The sequence below is a fragment of the Python bivittatus genome, unplaced genomic scaffold, assembly GCF_059951505.1.
Source record: "Python bivittatus isolate LINGU-HERP-01145 unplaced genomic scaffold, Pbiv_v1 ctg000020_np1212, whole genome shotgun sequence".
In the NCBI taxonomy this organism is placed as follows: domain Eukaryota; kingdom Metazoa; phylum Chordata; class Lepidosauria; order Squamata; family Pythonidae; genus Python; species Python bivittatus.
Window position 1 is genome coordinate 89,449,062 of NW_028277030.1, and position 27,003 is coordinate 89,476,064.

The 27,003-nt window shown below is 37.3% G+C and overlaps 2 protein-coding genes and 1 non-coding gene across 3 annotated transcripts; all 3 read right to left on the reverse strand.

The window, feature by feature from the left end:
• TOMM20 (translocase of outer mitochondrial membrane 20) lies at positions 1–9,913 on the reverse strand. Its single transcript, XM_007428425.4, has 5 exons — positions 9,707–9,913; positions 4,378–4,424; positions 3,461–3,542; positions 2,628–2,770; positions 1–383 (listed from the first exon to the last, which is right to left on the reverse strand). The coding sequence occupies exons 1-5, from the start codon at positions 9,828–9,830 to the stop codon at positions 339–341; spliced, it is 441 nt and encodes a 146-aa protein (XP_007428487.1). The 5' UTR covers positions 9,831–9,913; the 3' UTR covers positions 1–338.
• Positions 5,129–5,265, reverse strand: LOC112540668 (small nucleolar RNA SNORA14). The gene has a single exon (XR_003084735.2). It is a non-coding gene; the product is annotated as a small nucleolar RNA SNORA14 (small nucleolar RNA).
• Positions 9,914–11,677: 1,764 nt separating the features above from the next.
• Positions 11,678–25,942, reverse strand: RBM34 (RNA binding motif protein 34). The gene is made up of 11 exons (XM_007428423.4): positions 25,815–25,942; positions 24,626–24,797; positions 20,813–20,943; positions 20,057–20,270; positions 18,599–18,658; positions 16,923–16,966; positions 15,777–15,860; positions 15,563–15,626; positions 15,431–15,473; positions 13,185–13,303; positions 11,678–12,015 (listed from the first exon to the last, which is right to left on the reverse strand). Exons 1-11 carry the CDS (start codon positions 25,919–25,921, stop codon positions 11,734–11,736), a joined length of 1,320 nt encoding a protein of 439 aa, XP_007428485.3. The 5' UTR covers positions 25,922–25,942; the 3' UTR covers positions 11,678–11,733.
• Between the last annotated feature and the right edge of the window lie 1,061 nt (positions 25,943–27,003).

A 27,003-nucleotide genomic window follows, 5' to 3' on the forward strand; every position in this document is an offset into this window, starting at 1 on the left:
TGCAGGTACATCTTTAATGCCTTAGCTTTGTGTTTTTCAAAAATGAGCATGGGGTGTGTATGTTTTAACTTTACATTCTGTGTATGTACAACTGTATTTGTACTGATGTTAATGGTATTTTTGTAACTCAAACATGGTGCATTTATAAAATGAGTTTATCAAAATACACTAGTTAATAAATAAGTCCAGCCAAACCAACCTACTCAGAGTTAAAATTAACTTTGGCAGGCTTAAATGTGGTATATAGTCCATTATGACTATTACGCTTACTCTTTTACTCCTCCCTACCCCTGGATGCTCATCTTTTGACTAAGGAAGCGGCATTCCTGAGAGATTTCTTATTCCACATCATCTTCAGCCAAGCGTTGTGCACTTACAATTCTCTGCAATATAAAATATAGGAACAACTTTAAAATAAAACTGTTAATGTGTATTTCTCCAGTTAAGCACATTACTGAAATCAGTCACAATCTCTTATCTTTTGAAAATCAACCCCCCTCTCCTGTGAAAATCAATATCAGTAAGTAGCAGTATTTAACATGCAATTAAAGGTATTTAGAGAAATAATGAACCAAGACATCCAAGGGTCAAGAGAGCATATGGTAAGCTGAAAATGATCCTGTACAATTTGACCAGTCTACATACTGAAAACCTCAGTATATACTGTGTCAAAAATAGTTTTCAAGTCAGCACACAAGAGTGACTTTATTCTCTTATGCCTCACAAATCTCTCAGAGCAGGGTTTTAGGCTACTACCCCAACATCTGGCCATTAGACATAATTAACGGAGTACACCAAGTTCAAAAGAGCCATATAGCCAAAACACATTCTGATTTGCTCCAGTCCAAGAACTCCTGTATGCAATCCATTTTTTATTATTTTGGTGTACTCCAGAATGTTCCATCCCTGGAATGGCAGGATTCGCCCATCTCAGATGCAATCCTTAATTATAAACGTGTTGGTTGAAGTAGAGATTGTTTCTGCACATCACTGAAAATCTGTTTTAATCTTACTGAAAATTGTGGGTAATACTTTTTTTCTGTTTTTGGAAGGCTTTCATGGAGTAGAGGCTTCAATAGGCTAAATGGGAAGGTATTTTCTAGTTCTTTCTCCCCACTGGAATCTCTCCCCAAACAATTGGACCAGAATAAAAGTGAACTCAAGAGGAAGTTAGCAGAATCCCTCCTTCTGCTCACTGAAGCTTTTACTGGATTGAACAGTCTTCAGGAGTGGAAAGATACTACTGGATACAACCCAAGTGGCTAATTAAAGTACTATAGTAACAGGAATAGGTAGCCAGGTAGTCACCATGCACACAACATGCTCAGATGAAACAACAAACCATAAGCATGATTTATATATGCGTGCACTTTTATTCTTTCCCCAGAATATCAGAGTCTGGAAACAGCCCTCCAAAATTTGAATTTAGTGTGTTGTTTGCAATGTACTTTTGTGAACAAACAATTATAGAACATCCTTAGATTTGCTGTAGCTTTATTTATGGAGGCAGTCTAGTTAGTTATGCCTGAAATACATTTCAGATGAGACAATAAACTTAAAAAAACCTCCACATCGGTATTTCTTAGCCACATGGCTTATGATATGGATCCAACTGGCACATTTAACCAGTACATTTTATTTATTTATTTATATTTCAAATTTGTCGCCGTCCATTTCACTGCAGAGTGACTCTGGATAAATCATGCTCTGAACACACCACTGGGAAAAAGAAGTTATTCAACAGCACTGCTTTAGAAGGGATAAGCCTGTGGTAGCTATTTCACTTTAAAGTTTCTTATTATGCAACACTGAAATAAGAACATCTGTGGCAGGAAAAGAGCTGAAATATTCGAATTGGCTTCTTGCAACTACTGCAATGAGATCTAATACAAAATCAACTATTTTATGGATAAATTTCATATATCCAACAACATCTAGAAACTTATATTAAACCCATTTCTTAGCAGTCCGAACTTTATCTCAGCTCTCCTCAAATGCTTTGGACATGCCCAATTATTTGTCATTTCTGCTGGAGTTATAGTTACTATAATAAATATATCTATATAATGTTACTCACAGTTTCTTTGACTTTAATAAGACTTACTCCAAAATTAATATACAGAACTATCAGATTTGGCACTGCATCAATCCAGTTCAAAGAACAAACTGATGTAAAATCTAAATTCAATTAATTTTTTCCCACAGCCATTTGGAAATTTGTTCCTTGTTTAGCTGGGAATTCTGAGAGTTTCAGATAGGGAAAATTAAATTATGTCATGTTGAAACATTTTTAAATAATTAATTGCTTTATCACATTAAAATTACAGAGAAATGTGAATTATGACAGAATTCTTACAGAAGGATCCACAATGGAGTGCTAAGCTGCAGTCTCTTTATCAGAATAATTTATAAATAGCGTAGTCAAATTTCAATTCTGACGGGAACTCTTATATGAAGAGAACTGTTTGGAAGGAATAAGCTCTGATCACTACATATATTCTCAACTGTTCCAATTCTGGATCTGGTCTTAATGGGACTTAACAAACATGAGATGCATGAGATCAGGAAAAGCAATACTGATAATGACTAATTCTGTTTCAAAAACCAAATAATAAAGATTTTCATACCTGACTAATTGTAGGGAGTTTAGTAAGAAGCATTTGGAAAACTGGTGGTGGAAGAGTCTGTTGGAGAACTTGTAATAACTGCTGTGGTTGTCCACAAACAGCAATGGCATTTGTCAAGTGATCAACACCCTTTTCATATTCTCCTGAATAAAAAACAACCATATTACAGAGGCTATTGATTAAGCATAATGACATTTAAAGTAGACTTGGAACTATCCTCTTAGGTAATGATATTAAAAAAAAATCAACAAATTATTTCAACAAACAAAGTAAAATATGCCACATCTATAAATGTGTTAACAAAATAACACCCATTCAATGGTTAAATTGCTATCCTGCAATTTTCAGGCTTCATTTGTCTTAGTCTGTTAGTGATATTTTTGAATTATGAGCTATTTTAGACAAATTTATGTAGAAAAACAACATACAACACATTAAAATAACAATGATAAAGTTAACATTTTGAAAGTGCAGTTTTAAATTTAGGATCCTATGATTTTTTTTTCAACTCTCAAAATGTAATTTGGCCTGCAATCCTATGCCCTGAGACTTAGTGCAACTGAATTTAGCTGAACTTACTTCTGACTAGGTTCATAAGGGCTGCACTGATGGACGTTTATTAAAATTCTATACAAACAAACAAAAAATCATCAAACTCAGTAGGGCTTGGATTACATGTTTGTAGATGTACATAGGCTTGCCCTTTAAAGGATATGCAGTTATTTTATCTTCCAAAGCACTGGTTTCAGTCATAACCATTCTTTCTACTAATTTTACATCTCCAATCTGCCACATTCAAGTTAACAAAAAGAGAAAGAAAAAAATGCAACAACCTTGTGCTAGAAGTTCCTCTCCCAACTGTATCTCTTCAAGAAAGAATTTCTGAACTGCTTCAGCATCTTTTAGATCAGGCAACTACAAAAATGACATTTATCAAATCAGCCATTTAAATATCATAGCAAAACCTCCCACCCACTTCCACCATGCTTTTAAGTATAATACTTAAACTTTCAATGTCCATAAAATTAAGAATACTAAGAACTTCCAAGAACAAAGAGAAATTTACAAGGAATATTACATTCCTTTTTTTTTTTTTTACAAATTGTTAAATAAAGCAAAAAAACACACATCTAGAAATTTCTTATCAGTTTCTTAGTCTTCATGTCTGCTATAGAAATTAGCCATCATTTGTGAACTATATCATCCCACAATATGCCATGCTAATAAAACATATGTGGATCAAGAGAAATATCCATAAAAGGAGAATAGCAGAAGGTTATTTGTCCCTACCCAGCAGTTCTTGAATGGACTAAGTTGGGTTGGGAGCTCAAAAGGAAGGGAAGCTTGCTGAAAAACTAGTTGAGGGATCTTCAATGGAAAATGGGAAGGGAGAAAGAAGGAAAGTCATCTTCTTGCTTCTTCAAAATCATGCTATTGAATATATGCTAGAAAAGGTTGATGGTACAATAATTTCAAGCCAGAGACCACTTTGAAAAAAAATACTTTATTGTATTTATTCAAGTATTTTTATACCATCCCTCTCCAGAGATTCTTGATGGTTATTAGGAGATATAAAAGGAAAACAAAATAGATATAAAAGCTCCAACTAAACTAGCACAAGAAAAGCCATCCAAATAAATCAGCAAGCATAAATAAAGTAAATATAATAAGATCAAGGCAGCATATTCACATTAGCCTCAAAACCTCCCAGTAGAGCATATATGGAGCGTTAAAAAAACCATATTAATACCTTAGAAAATCCTGCTCTTTCTTTGGCAAGCTTCTGTTTCTTTCTTCCTATAGATAAAATAAGGGTTATTGATTTTCAAGCAATCACACTACTTGCATTTCAGAATAACTTTTGGAAAGGAGGTCCCACCTCCACAGAATTCAATATGTACCATAGCAAAGAACATAATGATGGAGATGTTCACATGCAACATCATAAAGAATATTATCTTTTACATGTAGAACAATTATTAACAGTTATGTAAAGTTATATCTAGAGGTACTGAGCTCATCAAGAGTCAATGAAAGATATTATTAAAATATTCCTATACTTCTCTTACCTGTTCTAGCACCAAGAGACTTATGTATTGTTTCTTGTGTATTTTATCTTATAAACCACCAAGAATTCTTAGAAATTTGGTGGTCTATAAATGTAATAAATAAATACACCAGGAGCCACATTTAATCAAATGCTGTATTTAAGCTCACACGTGGGCTCTCCTACACAGGTATAGGGAGACCAGCAGTGATTGGAATACCATCAGGGAGTTTTCAGCATTGTGACAATGCATCAACTGCCAATAAGAAGCAAGCTAATTGTTTTTTCTTACTACCATCTATTGTAAATTGCTTTAGAGAAACATTTGCTTTGATGGTATAAAACCTATTTCAGTTATTAATTTAAATACAAGAGCATTATTTCACAATCTAGGGAAAAAGTTTCTACAAGCATGCCTTTTTATTAAGGAAAAACATATCAAAAGACATTGAGTACTTGTTGAAGAGCTGAAATAATGCAGAGCTATAAAAGAACATGCTGCATTTTGGATAACTCTACATTTTTCTTTTGCATTCCTCCTTATCCTGGAAGTTATTAGTGTAACGGTACCAGGAGGGTTTGGGAATGCATTACATAGTAGAGAGTCGCTTTTAAATTCCTCCCCAGCAAACTTTAGAAAACTTAATATACCAACAATTTTTACTAAAAGAACTGAAAATACCTGTCCATACAGAAACTTCCTTCGTGATTCTACAAGTAGGATTTGTAGATTCATGAAGGCTGAAGTTTCTATATTGGCAGGTATTTTGTAATATTTGATTACATTTATAATATTTAATTTCACTTTGTAATATTAAATACTTAGGCTTCAGCATCTACAAGTAGGATTTGTAGATGCTGAAGCCTAAGTATTTAATATTACAAAGTGAAGGAAACTACAGTATATATGTAGTATTAAAAGCAAGATTAATGCTCAGATTTCTTTTTCCAAGACACACAACCTTCTGGGGCACTTGGATGGCCAATGTTTATGTTGGGAGGAGTGCATTTTAATTATTTTAACTATTTTTTAACTATATTTAACTGTGCATTTTAACTATTTTTCATTTGCATGAGAGTGGGGAAAGAAAATCAAGTCTTGTTTCCCAGTGACCCTCTTTTGGCTTCAATTAGCATTCAGCCACCAGGGTTTACCATTAGGAGAAATTATGAGATATGCCATTACTGTGCTTCTGATTTTTAGTGAATAGTTAAATATTTTAGAAATTATATAACTTTTCTATGAATACACAAAGTATTTGCAAAGCAAAGCTCCAAACATGAAGCAGGTTTCTGTAATTTAATTGGAGTACATCACCTATTTTACAGTAACATACATTATGTTCATTATTTAACCTCACAGCTAGACAAACCTCATTTCCTTGGACAATACTATATGATTAAAACAGCATTGGACACAATTCTTGCACACACATTATGTCTGTGTATTAAGAACATGCACTGCATTCGGAAAGTATTCAGACCCCCTTCACTTTTTTCAATTTTGTTATGTTGCAGCCTGATACTACAATTGTTCAAATTCATTTTTTTTCTCATTAATCTACACTTAGTACCCCATAATGACAAAGTGAAAACAGAATTTTAGAAATGTCCGTAAATTTATTTTAAAAAAACCCTGAAATATCACATGTATTTAAGTATTCAGACCCTTTACTCAGTACTTTGTTGAAGCACCTTTGGCAGCAATTACAGCCTCAAGTCTTTTTCGGTATGACGCGACAAGCTTTGCACACCAGGATTGGGGGATTTTCTGCCATTCTTCTTTGCAAATCCTTTCAAGCCCAATCAGGTTGGATGGGGACCATCAGTGGACAGCCATTTTCAGGTCTCTCCAGAGATGTTCAATAGGGTTCAAGTCAGGGCTCTAGCTGGGCCACTCTAGGACATTCACAGAATTGTCCCTAAGCCATTCCTGTTTTGTCTTGGCTGTGTGGTTAGGATTGTTGCCATGTTGGAAGGTGAACCTTCGGTCTAGTCTGAGGTCCTGAGCGCTGTGGAACAGGTTTTCACTGAGGATATCTCTGTACTTTGCTCCATTCAGCTTTCCCTCAACCCTGACCAGTCTCCCAGTCCCTGCTGCTGAAAAACACCCTAACAGCATGATGCTGCCACCACCATGCTTCACTGCTGGGATGGTATTGGGCAGGTGATGAGCGATGCCTGGTTTTCTCCAGACATAGAATTGAGGCCAAACAGTTCAATCTTGGTTTCATCAGACCAGAGAATCATGTTCCTCACAGTCTGAGAGTCCTTCAGTGCTTTTTTACAAACTCCAAGCAGGCTTTCATGTGTTTTGCACTGAGGAGAGGCTTCCGTCTGGCCACTTTGCCATAAAGCCCAGATCAGTGGAGGACTGCAGTGATGGTTGTCCTTCTGGAACTTTGTCCCATCTCCACACAGGATCTCTGGAGCTCAGTCAGAGTGACCATCAGGTTCTTGGTCACCTCTCTTACTGAGGCTCTTCTCCCCCAATTACTCAGTTTGGCTGGGCGACCAGCTCTTGGAAGAGTCCTGGTTGTACTAAACTTCTTCCATTTGAGAATTATGGAGGCCACTGTGCTCTTGGGAACCTTCAGTGCAGCAGAATTTTTTTTGTAGCCTTCCCTAGATCTGTGCCTTGCAATAATCCTGTCTCTGAGCTCTGCAGGCAGTTCCTTTGACCTCATGGCTTTTGCTCTGATACAGTATGCATTGTCAGCTGTGAGGCCTTCTATAGAGAGGTCTGTGCCTTTCCAAATCATGTCCAATCAATTTAATTTACCACAGGTAGACTCCAATCAAGGTGTAGAAACAGCTCAGCAATGATCAAGAGAAATGGGAGGCTCCTGAGCTAAATTTCAAGTGTTGTTGCAAAGGGTCTGAACAGTTATGCCAATATGATATTTCAGTTTTCCTTTTTCATACATTTGCAAACATTTCTAAAATTCTGTTTTCACTTTGTCATTATGGGGTACTAAGTGTAGATTAATGAGAAAAAAAAATGAATTTGAACGATTGTAGTATCAGGCTGCAACATAACAAAATTGAAAAAAGTGAAGGTGGTCTGAATACTTTCCGAATGCACTGTATATACTTATGTGTATACAAATGTCAGGAACAGTGTTCGAAGCAGTATTCATTTCTGAATCTACTGAATCTTGAAACTGTGGCTGTCTAACCCTGAAGGTGAAGGAGATTTTGGTGGTGAATGAAACATCTAATTAAGCAAGCAAGCACAGAAAGCAAATAGGAGTGTGACAGGGGAGTTTAGATGGGCACAATCATTACTTAGCAGAAACTAGCAGTGTCATCAAGCCAACCAGATCTCCTTTTTTGGTAGAGTGACCAGTTTAGTTGACCATGGGAATATAATAGACATAATATGCCTTAACTTCGCTAAAGCATTTAACAAAGCTTCCTGTGGGATCCTCAAAGAGAAGATGGCAAAATGTGGGCTGGAGTATGCTACCATTAGAAACAGAGCTGGTTGACCATCATACCCATAAGAGTATGTCAATGACTCTGTGATGAGTGGAATGAAATGTTCATAGTGTATCACAGGGCCCCATTCTGCACCCATGTTGTTAAACATATTTATAAACACCTTGATTGAGAGGTAAGAAAATATTAGTATATATTATTTGTGAATGGTGTAAATTAGAGGTGGGACCAAATAGCAAATTCCTTAGAGGACAATATCAAAATTCAGGAAATTTTATTTCAAGAGGGAAAGATGTAAAATCCTTACTTTGGATAGGAAAAATCAAAGACATGAATATAGGATGGGGAGATCATACTGGGTGGCAGCACTTGCAAAAAGGAACTGGCAGTGTTGATGGATCAGAAGCCAAACATGAATGTAATACTAGTCAGGTTCAGCCCAAGAACAACAGCGAGACAGTCCAGGACAGTTTAGCTCCTTTGTTAGCTTACACCTAATAGACAGAATCTCGCCAGAGTAAATCTATGCCACAATCACAGTAACTATAACCATGAGGCCTCTAGGGAGGGGCCAGTCTCATTCTCTTGGCTTTCCCACACTCCAGCTGGGGACTGAGGAGGTGCTTGCCCTGGAATGTCTCTCCCCCTTCCCGGCAACCTTGAAGCTCCATTCCAGAACCTTCCCCGCTCATGCCTTCCATCATGATACTGTACAACTGTTTAAAAAAGGAAATAAAATCCTGGGCTACAACAAAGTAGTGTAAGATCAAGAGAAGTAATCGTTCCTTTTTATTTGCATTGGTCAGACCACAGCTAGACTATCAGATTTAGTTCTGGGCATGCCATTTTAGGAAGAACATTTACAAACTGGAATAGGCTTAGAAGAAAGCAACCAAGATGATAAGAATGAAAAACATGGTTAGACGCACTGGGTATGTTTAGAATGGAGAGGACAATGAGGGAAGGCACAATTACTAACATCAAGTATCTAAAGGGTCAAATTCTTCCAAAATGTTATAGAAGAAATAATGGGGTTAAACTACAAGGAAATGGATTTGGGTTGGGCATCTGGAAAAATACTCATCAATGGAACAGGTTGCCTCAGAAAGGCAGCTGACTCTTTTAGCTGGAGGTGTTTAAGTCTGGACAGCCATTTGCTGGGATGTGTAGTAGTCGATGTGTGTGCACTGAGCTTAGGGGTGGACTAGATGATCTCCAAGGATCCATCAACCTTTACACCCTATGAGGTAAACCTCTTCTCCTAAGCAAGCACATCAAAGGTCATTAAAGCAAGACAGAGGAATACCTTATCTGCGACCTAGTTTGCTTTTGTGCGGCTGTGCAGATCCAAGGCCCCCCCTCTGGCAGGGGCCTCGGCACTGAAGTCACCTGGGCCCTGAAAGCTACAAGTCAGGGCAGGGAACGGAGCCGCCAGAGCACCTCGGAAGGTGACCCTCACACGCCCAACCGCAAAGGAAAAGGCAAGAAAAACCATTCGGGTCGTGAAAAAGGCGGAGGAGGGTGAGGAGGAGGGTACCGCGAAGTCAGTCCGCGGCTGAGGGCGCACGAGGGGAGCGGCCGAGAGACTCACGTTCCCGCAACCGGTTCTTGAAGTTGGGATCGCTCCTCCTCTTGCGGTCGAAATAGATACAGTAGCCGATGAAAAGGGCGCCACAGACGCCCGCGGCGATAGCGCTGCTCTTGCCTCCCATCATTCTGCCAGTCGCGCCCGCCTCGCACTTCCCAACGTACCTTGGCCAGGCACGCAGGGAAGGAAGGCCCGCCTCGCGCAGACACCCAACGTCATCAGCCGGCGACGGCGAGCAGCTCGTTTGCCCGAGGCAAGCACTCGAGAAGCGGAGGCTTGGCACCTCCTACCTGAAATGCGTCTGTGCGCGCGGCTCCTTCCCAGTCACGTCCTCGGCTTTGCATTGTGCATGCGTGAAGGATTCGCGTGCGGCTCCCCGTTTCCGTAACTATGGGAAAATTATTTTGGCAGCACATTGAGCTCGAACGAGCGCGTGTCTGCTTACTCAGAAGTAATTCCCTATATGGGATTTGACTGGACAGAAAGCATGCAAATCAGTACATTAGCTGTCTATCTGCATTAAGTCGAAGTTAGTGCTAAACGATTATTTTTCCGAATCCACTATCAACGATAAACCCTTGAGTATGCTAGCATGGGGGGGGGGGGGGGCGGAGAACAGAGAAAACGACTTTTCTCATTTTGTCAGAACCAGGCCCTAATTTCACATTTTATTAGAAATCCGAGACATACCGGATCCCTCATAGCAATTTCAATAAAAGGAAAATATGGTACAGGATAAATGCTTTCTTCATACTATGAATAAAAAGAGACGATTTTGGTAGTTTTGCAAAACTCAAGTTTAGAGTGAGCCTGTTTTGGGATTATGAACAAATAATACGTTAACTTCATTTGTTACTATGTTCAACAAAGCTTTTGCCATAATACCGTTGTGGCTAAATAAAAACATAATTTGGGGATTTCTTTATCTAAAGTTACCACAGTTACCTAGGCACAAATTTTATCTTTTGAAGCAGGCTGAACCCAGACAGCAAAAAAGACACCTGAACTAGGATGGGGTATCATTACAGGCTTTGAAAGTGACCAAAAAAAAAAAAAAATCCTATTGAAATAAAACGAATCTGGGTATATCTGTTCTTCTCCATGGGGAAAAGTCTTTAACCTTAGAATTCTGACACTGTTAAAATCACTGTCAGATCTGTGATCAACCAATGTTAGTAAAACTCCTGTAAGAGTAGTAAAAATATTACTGTCTAAATGAAAAAAAAAATGCTGGCTATTGAAGAGGATTTCCCATATCTGGTGTGAAGTTGAATAGACAGACTGTTAAGCAATGTTGAAAAAATATGTTTATATTATACAATAATTCTTCATAAAGATTTGAAAGCTGCAATATTATATACTAAATGAAGGCTCAGTTAAATGGCATTTATTCCCTAGACAATCCCTTAAAAAGAATACATAATTACATGACATCACAGCCAGCAATGTGGAAAGCTGGGGATGATCAGATTAGATTAATAAATGGCGAGGTTATCATAAAAAATCTCTTATTACTGAACCCACAGAAAGATCTGCACTCTATTCAGCACCAATAGCAATAAGCACATAATCAAATGTTGCAGGGGCTTTTTGTATTGTTCCAAGAAACAAGGCCAACAGGAAGTAAATTAAGGCAATTTCTAGTGTGAGCTTTATGCCACTTTCCAACTTAATATTATGAAATTATTCATAATGTTAATGTACGCACATTTAATAGAAAGGATAAATAATCATTACTAAGAACATACTTCTAAATGATTAATTGCTTGTTATTAAAAAACTTCCTTTAAGAAAGGCTTTGATATTTAATTATTCTATAAATACAGTAGATGAAAGACTAGTAAAATAGTCATAAATTACAGTACTAGTATATGTTGAGATTTTTAGTTATCTTCCAATGTTAATATTGCAAATTAATTTAGATAACCCTCTAAATTGTGAAAGTGGAGACAAAATACATAAGAATTCCAAAAGTTTGTCAATGCAATAAATTTTATTTAAAAATACAATAGCGTTGAAGAGTAACAATATCATTTGGGTTTCCTCATTTTTTTCATGCTGTTTTTTGATTTTGCTTTTTTGCCCTTTTTCATTGGGTCTGTCTTTTCACCAACAAAAAAATTACTAGAAGATCCTTTTGAATTTTTTAGAGAAGTAGCCTTTGTGTATTTCAATCCAACAGAGCTCTTTGTGTTTTTGTTTGAATTCTTCTGTTCTGCTTTTTCCCTTTTTACACAACGTTGCACTCTTAGCTTTCTTCCTTGTAACTCAGATTGGTTTAATTTCAGAGCAAGGTGTACAGCATCTGTAGTCTTTAAGGGAAAATTTTTTTTAAGAGAGCAACTCATAAAATTCCTCTTACATGGACGGAGAAGGGGAGAGCAAGTCCCTCCTCACAATACAACCACGCATTTAACAGATGATTTGGAGGGTAAGGAACTGGGTAAATAGCAGATCTGCACAGTACTCACTAAGATAAAAAGTAGTTCCTTCAAGGGAGCAGACTTCCAGTCACTTAATGACACATTCTACTTAAATAACTGCATTTTAATTTCAAGCATAGCATATCCATTGGGAAATCCATTTAACTATGTACAAGAAGGATTTGTATCAAGACATGAATCAGTTTTGCTGTTCATAGACACATTAGCTACAGTTGTCACAAGATATAACAACAGGATATCTCTCTTCTAATGCGATTTTTGGCTACTTCAAATGAAAGGATGATGACGTTGCTCCCCTGTTTTCTCCAAATGATCTACAGATAACCATGCAAGATATTCATATTTTGGATTACACTGAAAATGGAGTGTAAATGTGTAAAAAGTGAGAAAGAATGAGATAATCTGCCAATAGAATAATTTGAAAATTAGTGTTCTATACAGCATTAGCTGCTGCTTTCAAAACTCTGCTGATTCGTGCCATCCAAGGCACAGAGTGGCATATCCATCTCACCATTTTTAATGGCTGGATTTTTAATTATTGCTGTTGTTTCCAACAGAAAGTAAAATAATGGCCAGCTTGTTGTTGCGCATTCAACTCCCAGATTGTCCAGTTTCATGTCTCACTGCTGGGAGAACATTACTGATGAATGATTTACACCCACAAATGTACCTCTCTTGCTGAGTTTTTCTCCAGTAGAGTTCCCCATCCTAATTCTCTTAATAACTATTACAGTAAGAGATTGCCATCTTAGAGAATGGAGTGTATGTTATCAAGCTTGCTATATTCATGTAACGTGATGATTAGAGCTTTCTTTGTGCAGCTGCAAGGGAGATGTCTGGATATGGTATTAGTGGAGTTCTGTGCAGTTTCAATGAATTATTTAGGAGATGCTTAATTATTCCTAATTGTTTACCATGATGCTTTACTGTATTACTATCCCTTGAGCACAACACTGAATGCTAGATTAAATAACCAATATAGTTATGATTTAAAGCCATGCTAAATTTGTCATTGCGGATTTCAATAACTGACATACCTCAAACAGAACATAACCAAATCCTTTGCCAATGCCTGTGTTTCGATCTCTCACAAGTCGTATACCTGTCACATTTCCACATTCCAAGAAATGGTTTCTTACAGTATCATCATCAATTTCTGTAAATATAACATTTTTCAGAAATATGCAGCTATTAAAACATAACAATTTTAGCTACACGGCCACACTTCTATTACGATTTAAATGAAAGTTTCTACTCTTATGTAAACAGATACAAATACAGATGCTGCCTCTAAAAGTTATCTGCTTAAAACAAAAGATTAAAGCTACTGGGACAGTACTGGCAATGAAATAACTTCATATCCCTTACTTATATTTTAGTTATGTTATTTTGGCATACTTCCTGAACAGGATTACATATTTACCCATTCAAAACAACTTTTTTTTTTTTGCTTTAACTGCAATTTACAGTGGGGCAAAAAAGTATTTAGTCAGCCACCAATTGTGCAAGTTCTCCCACTTAAAAAGATGAGAGAGGCCTGTAATTTTCATCATAGGTATACCTCAACTATGAGAGACAAAATGAGAAAAAAAATCCAGAAAATCACATTGTCTGATTTTTAAAGAATTTATTTGCAAATCATGGTGGAAAATAAGTATTTGGTCACCTACAAACAAGCAAGATGTCTGGCTCTCACAGACCTGTAACTACTTCTTTAAGAGGCTCCTCTGTCCTCCACTCGTTACCTGTAGTAATGGCACCTGTTTGACCTTGTTATCAGTATAAAAGACACCTGTCCACAACCTCAAACAGTCACACTCCAAACTCCACTATGGCCAAGACCAAATAGCTGGCGAAGGACACCAGAAACAAAATTGTAGACCTGCACCAGGCTGGGAAGACTGAATCTGCAATAGGCAAGCAGCTTGGTGTGAAGAAATCAACTGCTCCACGCAAGATCTCACCCCGTGGGGTCAAAATGATCACAAGAACGGTGAGGGGACCTAGTGAATGACCTGCAGAGAGCTGGGACCAAAGTAACAAAGGCTACCATCAGTAACACACTATGCCGCCAGGGACTCAAATCCTGCAGTGCCAGATGTGTCCCCCTGCTTAAGCCAGTACATGTCTGCGCCCGTCTGAAGTTTGCTAGAGAGCATTTGGATGATCCAGAAGAGGACTGGGAGAATGTCATATGGTCAGATGAAACCAAAGTAGACCGTTTTGATCTAAACGCAACTCGTCGTGTTTGGAGGAGAGAGAATGCTGAGTTGCATCCAAAGAACACCATACCTACTGTGAAGCATGGGGGTGGAAACATCATGCTTTGGGGCTGTTTTTCTGCAAAGGGACCAGGACGACTGATCCGTGTAAAGGAAAGAATGAATGGGGCCATGTATCGTGAGATTTTGAGTGAACACCTCCTTCCATCAGCAAGGGCATTGAAGATGAAATGTGGCTGCGTCTTTCAGCGTGACAATGATCCCAAACACACCGCCCGGGCAACGAAGGAGTGGCTTCATAAGAAGCATTTCAAGGTCCTGGAGTGGCCTAGCCAGTCTCCAGATCTCAACCCCATGGAAAACCTTTGGAGGGAGTTGAAAGTCCGTGTTGCCCAGCGACAGCCCCAAAACATCACTGCTGTAGAGGAGATCTGCATGGAGGAATGGGCCAAAATACCAGCAACAGTGTGTGAAAACTTTGTGAAGACTTACAGAAAACGTTTGACCTCTGTCATTGCCAACAAAGGATATATAACAAAGTATTGAGATGAACTTTTGATATTGACCAAATACTTATTTTCCACCATGATTTGCAAATAAATTCTTTAAAAATCAGACAATTTGATTTTCTGGATTTTTTTCCCATTTTGTCTCTCATAGTTGAGGTATACCTATGATGAAAATTACAGGCCTCTCTCATCTTTTTAAGTGGGAGAACTTGCACAATTGGTGGCTGACTAAATACTTTTTTGCCCCACTGTATAGTTTATACATAATGATAAATCAAAAACTGAAAAAAACAAAATTCATCTTGGGACAAGATGAAAGAAATGTGTGACCTTTTGTTCTGGCTTGAGTGGTGACTTAGCGTTAATTGTAAACCAACCCTACATCTTCCCTTACCTGTCACAATACATACAGTCATAATTTTCTAGCCACTTTTGAGAAAGCAACTATCACATTTCACCTTGTACATTTAAGTTCATTGTTAATAACTTTACAGATATACTCTGTAACCTAACCCTTATTTGAAGAGAACAACATTAAATTATAATACATACCATATGGCAGATTTCCCACAAATATTGATCTCTTGTTATCGTGCTGTAAAACAAACAACAAAAAGAACTGAATCAATAACTAAAAGAAAAAGCTAGAAAAAAGCATCTTTGAATAGCATTTGAATTACTTACACAACTGGATTTTGAAGCAAGATCAACTCTGATATGGAATCCACTGGTAATTTCTGTTCCATTACTATGAAACCATAACAAAATAAAATAAAATAACAGTACAAGAAATTACCACTAAATTTGATTTTCACATTGTTTAATTTAGAAATAGTATTTAATAATTAAGACTGATATATTTTAAACAATATGGTAATTTTAAAAAAAATAGACATACCATTTTAAGGCATCATTTGCTGCAGATTCCTCCTTGAAAACAATGTAAGCATTAATATATTTCATATTAGGATGTATTTTTCGCCTAAAGGAAAAAGAAGAAAACTTAATATTTATTTATCTTCTTATACTGTCAGACTCAAAAGCAGCTCCAGATGGTTTACATCATAAAAACATAAATATGCATCAGAATAAATAATCCAATAAAAATACAGGCAACAGTATCCATTCTCTCCACCAATGCCCTCCAGAACAACTTAGTCTTAAATGGTTCCTGGAAGGCCAGCAATACAAATGCAGCCTAACTTCCAGAGGGCAGATATTCTATAATATTCTATAATTGAATATTACATTATTACATACAAGAGAACCTTTATGCATTTGGACAATACTCATAATAGAACTTGGGATTTGCTACACAGCGTTTAATATGTTTACTTAAATTTAAATTCTATTTAAATTCAGAATTAAGAAGGACAATATATTTTCTAAGGACTACATTATTTTATAATTTCTTGAACCTGGATTACAGCTCAATCATGGAGAGTCTATAGCTGTCCAGATTCTACTGAACTACTTTTACATTTCCCTAGCCAACTGAAAGGCCACAGGCTTCCTTTTATAGCCCATAGAATCAATTTCTTTTAGTCTTTTAGTTCCACAATTTCTCACAATGTTATATGTAAGGCAGTTTTGCTGTGATGAAGGAACAGAACCATCTCTTGATTCACTAGGTAGCATCTGAAGGGGCCTTTATTTGCACCAGATCTATGCTTCCACACTTATAATTAAAACTTTCCTGTACTGTAATCTACAAAATTGGGCTACATGCTACAAAGCTAACTTCAGTTTTCAATTTAGCCCAGAACAGCTGAAAGGTGCTCTGATATAAGCTAAATGCACTGCTATGATACATTAATATTATCTGTTATAAACAGTTTATTTTAGGATTACAACTATCAGATCCAGGCTGCCTAAAAAAAAAAAAAAAACCCACCAACATATTAAGTGGCAGCAAATAATTAGAAGTTTTTAAAAATATTTCTTTGCAGCTATCTAGTGGTTATCCAGATTTTTTATTATAGTAATAGGAATCAATGAAATATAACTTTTAAATCTATTGTCGTGCACAAATTACATCACATACTTTATAGCTGCCATTTTTTTGGATATTGCATTCTCTGCTGGAATCTTTAAGAAGAAAAAAAAATAAAGTATATTATTAAATAGGCCTTCTTCATCAATATTATGTACATTTACAATTTCTTTAAAACACAGTTAGACAACCCAGTACTATAGGAGAAATAAACTGGATAAGCATTTCCAGCAATGCTAGCATTCAACTTATTGCACTAAAATAATAAACTAAAAAAAAACTACACTGAGCACTCAGTGGGAGACCAAGTCTCTACATGAAACATCCTGGAACAAAGCCTTCACTGAGAAGAACGTATATAAAACCCTTCCTCTCTTCTCTTTGCCTGGGGGAAACAGAGGGTTTTCTCATTTTATGCTGCTGACTTCCTGCCAACTCCAAGGTTAAGTATGCTATCGGAAATCTATCCTGAGCTCACAGAGAAACTGTGGAAGGAACTTATACATTGGTTAAATTATGCACATCTCCTAGATATTCTCCTGTTCTTCCTTATCTGCTCCTCCGTTTGTCTAACAAATACAGTATGGTCCTATTAGCTGCAGCCATTTAATGTAAGTATTAAGCAGGTAGAAAATGAGTAAGCAGAAGATCTGTTGGTAATCTGTTCTAAAGGGGCCAGTAAAAGCAGAATCATTGGAACAAAAATTAAAATAACAGCACTAGTTTACAGCATAAGCAAGTAATTTGTATCTTCCAAACACATTAGTTTGGAGCCAACCCATGAAAGATTGGGCTGAGAAAATGTTTATGAACAGAACTGGGTTGTTGAGAACAATGAAGTATTTATATTATCCAGTAATCTTTCATTCCACATGTAACTCTGTGCATTCTTTCCATGCCATTATGAAACTTGAGGCGGCTTTTTAGAAACAGAATTGAACTGTCTTACATACTAAAATGCATTCAGCAGTTGACCAAATTATATTATTCATTTATTTGCTGGTTTTATACCCCACCATAATCAATAGATTCTCAGTGGCTTACAACAAATTCAGTGAAATGACAATTTAAGCATCTATGTAACATTATCAACAGAAATACCTATAAATAAAAGAGAATGAAATAATAAAAATGGCACCATAAATTAAGTCAAGAAATTCATGACAATTCTCTCCACGCTAATTTGTATTTTAATACTTTCCTAAAGGCCAGCTTGATCGCCAATGAGAGGCCATTCCAAAGCAGTGGTGCCTCTACAGAGAAAAAGCACCACCTAGCCTATTTAAATATTCAATATTATTGTAACTACTATTTTGTCTCATTAGAATTCACATTTCTGCTTTTCTCAGATTTTTTAAATAATTTCTGGACTCCAAATCTTAAGTGTATTTATTAGGAAGTATCAACTAAGTGGGTAAGACTCCAAGTAAACATAAGTAGGATTTTAGTACAAAAGCGAACCCATCATTAAATGATCAATAACCTTCAAAAATGTCCATCTACATATTTCAATAGATTCTCAATTTAATGTTCATATTTCTGCTATGATAAATTGCCAGCCCACAAGATGATATGATTCACCAACCCTTGTGCAGAGAAACCTTGGTTCTATACTGGCAAAGGGCTGAATGTAAATCAACTCTTTTGTACATGGTGCAGTTCTGTTTCAATCCAGAAACTGAGACTATTTCCTAATAAAGAATCAGAAAATGAAGTAAATAACATACCAAAGAACGGAAACGAATTGATTCAATTTGTCCATATTCTTTGAAAAATGCCTTCAGCATCTAAATTCAAACAGGCATTAGTTTATTTGGTCAAGGCAAATACCAGTGATAGAGAAACAGCAGCAAATACTTCATCCATATACAGTGATTGGAGCACCAGGGACCATAAATAATATTTATTTGATCAGTGATAAAGGATAAAATAAAAAGAAATTAGTTACTGAAGATTAACTGAAAACATTATCTAAAACTAACATATATCTTGGGGCTTCTTGTATAAGTTTGATAGAGTAACATAATAAACTCCACATAAAACATTTCACCTCTTTCCCTATGCACATTTACTCACAAGAAAATGTGCTTTACTAAATCAGTAAGCCAGCACAGTACAGTGGTTATAGATTAACAGATCCAGGCTGCAAAAATCTGTCTGGTTTGGGGACAGCAAATGGGGAGAATTTTTGGCATTTCTTTGCTTTCATTCAATGCACCTAGATGCACACAGCCATGTCAGTCAGAGGATCGGATTAGAAACAGAGAGACCCAGATTCAACTCTCCAAACATTTATAAAACCGCATGATCCTGAGCCACTTGTTGGGGGGGGGGGGGGGTGGAATTATAAACAGCACTTTTGCCTTGTAGCAATTGGAAATGTAATGAATAAATTAAGTATTCAGAACAAAGATGGAGGTACAGTGGTACCTCGGGTCACGAACGCTTCTGTTCACGACCAATTCGGGTCACGAACAGCACCGTTCGCAAAATTTTGCTTCTGTCTGCGAACTCCGCATTGGGTGACGAACAGGATCCGCGGCAATTTTCCCTGCTGTGACACGTGGTCGTGGCTTCCTGTAGGGAGGGGGACTCTCCCTCCAAGCAATAACCGCCTCCCCACCCACCTTCCTGTCCTCCACTCCAGAAGTCACCTCGAGCAAGGTTAGCGTTCTCTCTCTTCGTACTGTATTTTGTTTCATATTTTTGTGGTTTAAAAAAAAAAATACATATGGTTCAGAACGGATTAACCGTAATTACATTGAACCTTATGGGAAAATTTGATTCAGGTCACGACCAAAATCGGTTGGTGACCAAATTCGGAGGGGTCAGAACGGATTAACCGTATTTACATTGAATCTTATGGGAAAATTTGATTCGGGTCGTGACCAATTCGGGTCGTGACCAGAGTCGCGGAACAAATTAAGTTCGTGACCCAAGGTACCACTGTATAATGAATAGTGGTGGTGTAAACTAAATCAGTTATATTTCCTTTTCTTTGTCTTATCTCGTTTTAATTTTTTGGATATACCACATTTTACTTCTTTTCTGTGCTTTGCTTAAAGTTGCTTATCCCAGAACAGAACAGTGATGGATATATATGTATTAATGTAATTTTAAAAAATGCTTAATATAATCTATTGCTTTAAACAAAGAACAAATAGTCTGTTATCAAACTTACTTACCTGTGCTGTATAAGTAACAGGTAAATTCCCAACAAAAACAGTCCTCTTGTTCTTTAACTTTTCTTTCGCCAAGTTAACTTGAATTTTCTTTTTTTCTATTTGAGCATCTTCCTCTGAAGATGAAAGGTGTTTGGTAGCCAAATGAAAATGTCTGTTTTTCATTTGCATTACTTTTTTTTCTCCTGCTTCAGTTACATGAGCCAAAGCACATTCCCTTGATGAAAAAAATTAACCAAGTTGTTAATTTGAGTGCATGTATGTGATTGTATGTGTTTACATAATCACCCAGAAATCAATATTTTAAAACTATCTATTCACTGAAAAAAATCAGTTCTAGAGAGACTGTAAATAACTACAATAAAAACATGCAATTACTATCATTTAAACTAAGTGCAAACAACAAGCTTTGAGGAAAAAAAGAAACACAGAAAGACCATAGCTACCATTTTAGCACTATACATATTTACTTGGAAGTCCTTCTGATCGGAACTAGATTTATTTCTAACTAATCATACACAGTGCTGCATCTTAAGAGACAGTTCATGTTGCATATAGAATTGTCATGAGCCTTTATCATTCTCAACTAGGATATAGTACATTTATTTTAATAGCAATGAGATCCTTTAAGAGGCAACTCTCAGGCTACATTTTTAAAATTGCTAACCTGCTCTTTCCTTAGGACCCGGAGGCAGTAACCAATCGATGCATGAAATTAAGCATAATACATATAGATGCTCTGTACAGTTTTTCATTTACCTGTTTGCTACTGTTTCATCGGCTAGAGAGATATCTTTCTTAGATTTCTTCATTTTTTTAAAAGGCTTAGCTGATGAACCTTGAATTTCTGTGACAATTTCCTCCTCTTTATGGTTGCGTTTCCTATTTTCCTTTTAGAATTAATACACAGTCAAACATGAAAAAAATAAGGTGTTACACAATCCCAAGAAGGGGACAAGATCCATATATAGTTTTTCTAAATTACAGTTTAGATATTCCTCTGCTCAGATATTAATCAACAGAAGACTTAACTCTAAGAAGTCCATTAAAGAATTCCTCTTGAGACTCCAAACATCAATTCACAAAAGAGTTAAATAATCTTGGATATATATATATATATAGGCTAGACCCTATATATACACGCACTTTACATATAGAGGATCTCTAGCCCTCTATGTATGGGCTAGAACCTACACACACACAAGGACTAAACCCAACAAAAAGCTCACACCAAAGGTTAAAAGTGAGAAACGTAGATGGCCACTGACAATTTACTAGTCACTACTGCCTCAGCATTCCAGCCTATATACCTTGTAAATGGAAACTGGACAATTGCTCAAGTTAATTGTTGCACCTAAGAATAGTAGCCAGATCTTCCATCAGAAGCTAAGCCCATCTTTTCCTAAACTCCATAAACAAAGAACTGAGGGAGCCCATTCATTTAATCAGAGATATTACAATCTTCAACTCATTTCTATCTAAAGAATTTGTGATAAGGATTTAGTTACATGACTTTTGAAAAGATTATTATAATTTCAATAATATCACAATCTTGGAATCAAACTGTGAAGAGCTTCAACAACACAACTTTGTTTTAAGTTGAAAATCCTTTTTAAATTTCATTTTAAAGCAGCAATTATAAAAATTATTAAGCAAGATAAGGTTTAGAATAAATGATAAAGACATACTGGCTCTTAATTTCACATGAACTAAGAACCAGTTGAAATTCCTATGTTTTATGTTCTAGCATGTTTCCAAATGCAATTATAGAACTCCCGCCCTACAGCGTAACAGGGATTGGAACTGGATCAAGTATTTTTTAAATTTGTTTATACACAATTTGGATTTAGGGAGTGAATACTGAAGCAACCAAATTTCCTGATAATACAAATTATTTATGAATGTTAAAATGAGAAAGAAAAAAATAATATGAACAGCACTGATTTCTCCAAAGTGGGCAAATAGGCATCAACATGGGAAATGCAACATGTGCAAAGTGATCCATATTAGCACACAAAATCCAAATTTCACTATACTTGCATCGCATCTCAGCTGGCAGTGACTGATCAGAAAGAGATTTTGGGGTCAGGGCAAAAAGGTCAAAGAAAAAGTCAACCCAATGTGCAGCTATTCTAAAGTAAAGTCTCTTTCAAACAAGCTTGGATTCTGGTGACTTCATGAACACATTTGTGTAGTTTTCTTAGCAATAATATGAGAAGAGCTTGCTATTGTCTTCTTCTGGGATGTTTTTTTTACCTTCCCAGTCTAGCCTACAGCCATGTTATTTCTTGGAAGTCTTCCACCCAAAAATTAACAGGGCCCAACTCTGCTTAATTTTTCAAGATGAGTCACAGTGAAATAGGTGCTCCCAATTAGGGCAATTATAGTACTCTAAAAATAGTAAATGTCATTCTCAGAATCATTAAGGGAAATGAATGTACAATAGCCAATATAATAATACTTTATATGACCTCTCAAATAGAAGACCATATTTGGAAGCACTATGAAAATAACTACACCTGAAAAAGAATATTGTAAAGCTAGAAGGCAGATAATGGAATACATGATGGAAATATATAAAATCAAGCATGGCATGGAACATATGGACAGAAGGAAGTTATTCCCTCATATAACATTAAAAGGAAGTGCCTCTTTACACAAAACACAATTAAACTGTGCAATTTACTATCAACAGGTGTCAGTAAAGCCAATTTTTAAAAGGAATGGAAAACGTAATGGAGCATTGGGCTATTAGCAGGTACTAATTTTGATTGGTTGCTTTCTACCTTTCAAATTAGAGGAGGAAGTCTTTGAATACCAGTTTTTATGACAGTCAAAGATACAAGAAGAGAGATCTTCACCCTTCCTGTCCATGTTGGTGAGCTTAATGACTGCATCTGGCTACTACGGCTACTATGTGGACAAACTATACTGACTTAGATAAGGCTGCTGCCTTGATGCAACAGGGCCTTTCTTATGTAGACTGAAAATCAACTGTGATCATAGATATAATGGACAAACCAAGGTATGCATGTGTGCATGTTTATCTAATAATTAACTGCATTTAATTTTTACCTGGCTCTGCCCAATTTTTTTGACTTGGCCTTGCCCGCTTTCTAAAATACATTCTCTAACAGATACTTTAAAAGCCAAATGGTGTAGTGGTTAAGGCATCAGGCTAGAAACTGGGAGACTGTGAGTTGTAGTCCCGCCTTAGGCACAAAAACCAGGTGGGTGACTTTGGGCCAGTCATTTTCTCTCAGCCCCTAGGAGAAAGGCAATGGCAAACCACTTCCAGAAAATCTGGCCAAGAAAACTCTGGGGGCTTGTCCAGACAGTTGCTAGGAGGGACTGGAAGGCGCGCACACACAAAAAAAGACAATAGTGTGCCAGTCTCTCAGTTACAAAAAATATAGTGACAATGTTGTAATAGTCATATAATGTTTCCATGTTTTACATTTTCAAAAAGTAGCAATAAATGCCCTTACTGGACTTCTGCTGACAAAGAATGATTGATGAAGCATTTGGATTTTTTTTGTTATTAAGAGGTGAGTTATGGGGAGAAGAGAGATTATGTTTTATTTAGAGATGGTGATAAGCTATTACAGTAAAACTGTTTTTACCTGGTGGGATGAAGGGGTAAGTTACTTTTTCTTTTTCCCTTTTTTTTCCTACATCCCCCCCCCCTTTTGTGTTTCTGTTTGTACTTTTTGTAGTTTGTATTGGCTTTTATTCTTTTTACTTATAATTCTTAATAAAATTATTTGGGAAAAAAAGTAGCAATAAATAAAATATTTTATGGCAGCCAAGACTTAGTAGCATCTACTATTCAGTCTCACGGTTCATATTAAAAAACATGTAAAAAAAGCCACTGGCCTCTTTAGTTGAATCAAATCATCTGTCATTTTCAATTTCTGGAGTGTAGAGAATATCGAACTCTAAAGTTATTGGCTTATCATGCTACTGAAATTCAACAGTAAGAAGCACTTATGCAATAGATAAGTGAGTTAATCCTGAAACCAGAATATATATGTGCAGGATTGGAATCTGGAGCTTGTTATACAGGTTAATTGCTTTGCTTTTTAAAAATACACAGATTTCTACCACCTTCTCCTTAATAATATAGTCGCCTCTTAAACAGTTAATTTAATAAATCAAAGGTAATATTTCTTTGTCCAAATTATAACCCCATAAAAATGTTATTTTGTACTTGAACTCCTTCATTTGTAACTTTTCTAGCAAAATGCAGCCTACTAGCAATGAATAATGGCCAAAGATTATAATGACTGTCTAAACTATCTAGCTCCAGTGGAAGATGTTGTTCATTGTTAGTAGAGGCATCATTTGGCCCTTCATCTCAAGGTGGAAAAGTCTTTTCAAGTACCCTACTGCCAGCAGTGTCTGCAGAAAACTGCGGTGACACAAAAATGACACCATACACGCAGTAACATTAGCACAGAAATGCCATCATTACATTCTTGCATCCTAATGTCTGAAACTGGTTCACAAGTCACAGCATTTTCATGATGATATTGTTAAACCCATGTCAGAAAATAAATTGGCTTAACTTACTCTTGCCACAGCAACATACATTGGCTGTTTTTCAGCCCCAGGAGCACTGAAGAGTCGTACAAGGAAATCTGAATCACGTGCTGCAGATTTGTTTTGAAAGAGGCTGCTGGCCACTTGCCCCACAACATAATCTTCACTTGATTCAGCAACAGCATCCCTGCCACATGTTTTTCTATTAAAAAGATCAAGTTGGTCACAATCAACTACAGCTAGCAATTGTATGCAAAACATAAACTGCAGATAATTTACGCTAAGACTTGAAATGTAAAAGAAAGACGTGATGAAGTAGTTATTAACAGTGGAATCCTATATGACGGGATAGGTGTATCAAGAAATATTTTTTTAGATTTTTTTTTTGATCCTACCTTTATTATTTTTATAAATAACTCAAGGTGGCAAACATACCTAATACTCCTTCCTCCTATTTTCCTCACAACCACCACCCTGTGAGTTAGGCTGAGAAATAGTGACTGACCCAAAATCCCCCAGCCAGCTCTCATGCCTGAGGTGGGACTACAACTCAGTCTCCTGGTTTCTAACCTGGTACCTTAACCACTAGACCACTTGCCAGTTTGTAGGGGAGCGCGGCTTAAGAATGCAATATTTATTACTATAACATAATAATCATCCATGTCGTTGTATTACTAGCATGTCATGCCCTATTTCTGAACCCGTATGTGTGTGTATTCGAGTCAGCGTTGACTCCTGGCGGCTGCCTGGACAAGTCCCCGCAGTTTTCTTGGCAAGATTTCAGAAGTAGTTTGCCACTGTCTCCTTCCTAGGGCTGAGAGAGAGTGACTGGCCCAAGGTCACCCAGCTGGCGTTGTGGTTAAGCCAGGACTAGAACGCAAGAGTCTCTCGGTTTCTAGCCTGGTGCCTTAACCACTACACCAAACTGGCTCTGAATCTTTTAACTGCCCCAAATCAGCTTTCAAGTCGCCGGTGCTTTTTCTCAGCACGTGAGCAGACGGAAAAATGGGGGGGGGGGCTTTGAAGGAAAAGCACGTGGCACCCGAGGCGCAGCTGGAGCTCCAGCAACTCGCCTTTCTTGGAGGAGCCGCCACGGCACGATGCAAGGCGAAGCGATCTGGCTCCGAGGCCAAAGGAAGGAAACAACCGCCAGAAGCCCCGCAGGTCCTTTAGGAGAGAAGACGGAAAACAACGAACTCCCCACAACCGCTTTCCTCACCCTGCGGCTGGAGAAACCTTGACCGCCCGGGTGCGCTTCATCTTCGCCCAGTCGCGGCTCCTGTATCCACTTCCGCCTTCGCCATCAAGCATAGATCTAAACTGCATATAGAGGAGACTTCATGGGCTTTCAAACTGCGCGGTGGACGTAGGAATACGGGTACATTCGCTTTGGTGGCATCCGAATTTTTTCCAGGCGACATCTGAACGTGCCGGTGTACAGCATTATTTCCGACTGGGTGGAAAAGACATTTCTGTAGGGTTTCTTCTACGGCTGTCTCCCTGCCTTACCTAGATAGTTAAGGGACAGTATCCGGAACTCTTTTCGGGTCGTCTAACACCCTTATCCCTTCCCATGAATGAACAACAGGATCTGACTTGCATCAAGGCAGGCCTCTTTACCATTCAGAAATCCTCGATTTTTATCAGAACGTATTCTGATTGAAACTCAGAGAAGCTGCTGTAAGACCTTCCAAAAATTCGTGTGGCTCCCATCCTTACGTCGTTCAGGATATGTTTGAAGACCTGGTTATTCTCCCAGGCAGGGTGATGGTGGAGCCCCCTTTTTTATTTGGTTTTGCTTTGTTTTTTTATATTTTGCTATTCCAGTCTTGTATTTTTTTTTTCTTTTAATAAGTTGGGTTTTTACTTGAAAGCTGCCTAGAGTCATTTGGAAATCAGGCAGTCTGTAAATAAAATTTTAGAAGTTTAAACAATGAGCTGAGCTGAAGGATTTGATCATGTTAAGTCATCACTTATTTAACTATGGTTTATTGAATAAGCCATAATAGGCTAGATGCACACAGTGATGGTTGGGTTCACATGTCACCGAAATCACATAATGGCTTTGCATGGTATATAAATGCAGGTTACATCATGGCCATATTTATCTTCTTTCTCAACTGACTGCTTTCAAATGGGTTGGGCTTGGCTGGCAGTTATGGGCACTGCAGGAGCGGATGATCATAAGCATGGGAAGGCTATCCCATGTAGTTATAATCGAGGCTCCTTAATGAATATATGCATAGTTTACTGCTGATTTGCAAGGATCCTGGACTATCAAGCCCAGGAGTGCTTGACAGCTGGATTCAAGCTGCCTGGGAAGCAGAATGTGCTGAGCTTAATCTTGCTGAGGGTGACAGCTGTTTTATAGCAGGGAGATTGACCTGAACTCCAACCCAGCCCATCTC

Excerpts from the sequence above, each read along its gene's own strand:
- TOMM20 (XM_007428425.4), bottom strand. The coding sequence starts at position 9,830 with ATGATGGGAGGCAAGAGCAGCGCTATCGCCGCGGGCGTCTGTGGCGCC. Across the intron at positions 3,543-4,377 it reads AAAGAGCAGGATTTTCTAAG|TTGCCTGATCTAAAAGATGC; the intron begins GTATTAATATGG and ends TCATTTTTGTAG. Across the intron at positions 384-2,627 it reads AACTCCCTACAATTAGTCAG|AGAATTGTAAGTGCACAACG; the intron begins GTATGAAAATCT and ends TTTATATTGCAG.
- RBM34 (XM_007428423.4), bottom strand. The coding sequence starts at position 25,921 with ATGCAGTTTAGATCTATGCTTGATGGCGAAGGCGGAAGTGGATACAGG. Across the intron at positions 15,474-15,562 it reads TTGCTTCAAAATCCAGTTGT|CACGATAACAAGAGATCAAT; the intron begins GTAAGTAATTCA and ends TTTGTTTTACAG. Across the intron at positions 12,016-13,184 it reads TTGGTTATGTTCTGTTTGAG|ACTACAGATGCTGTACACCT; the intron begins GTATGTCAGTTA and ends TTTCCCTTAAAG.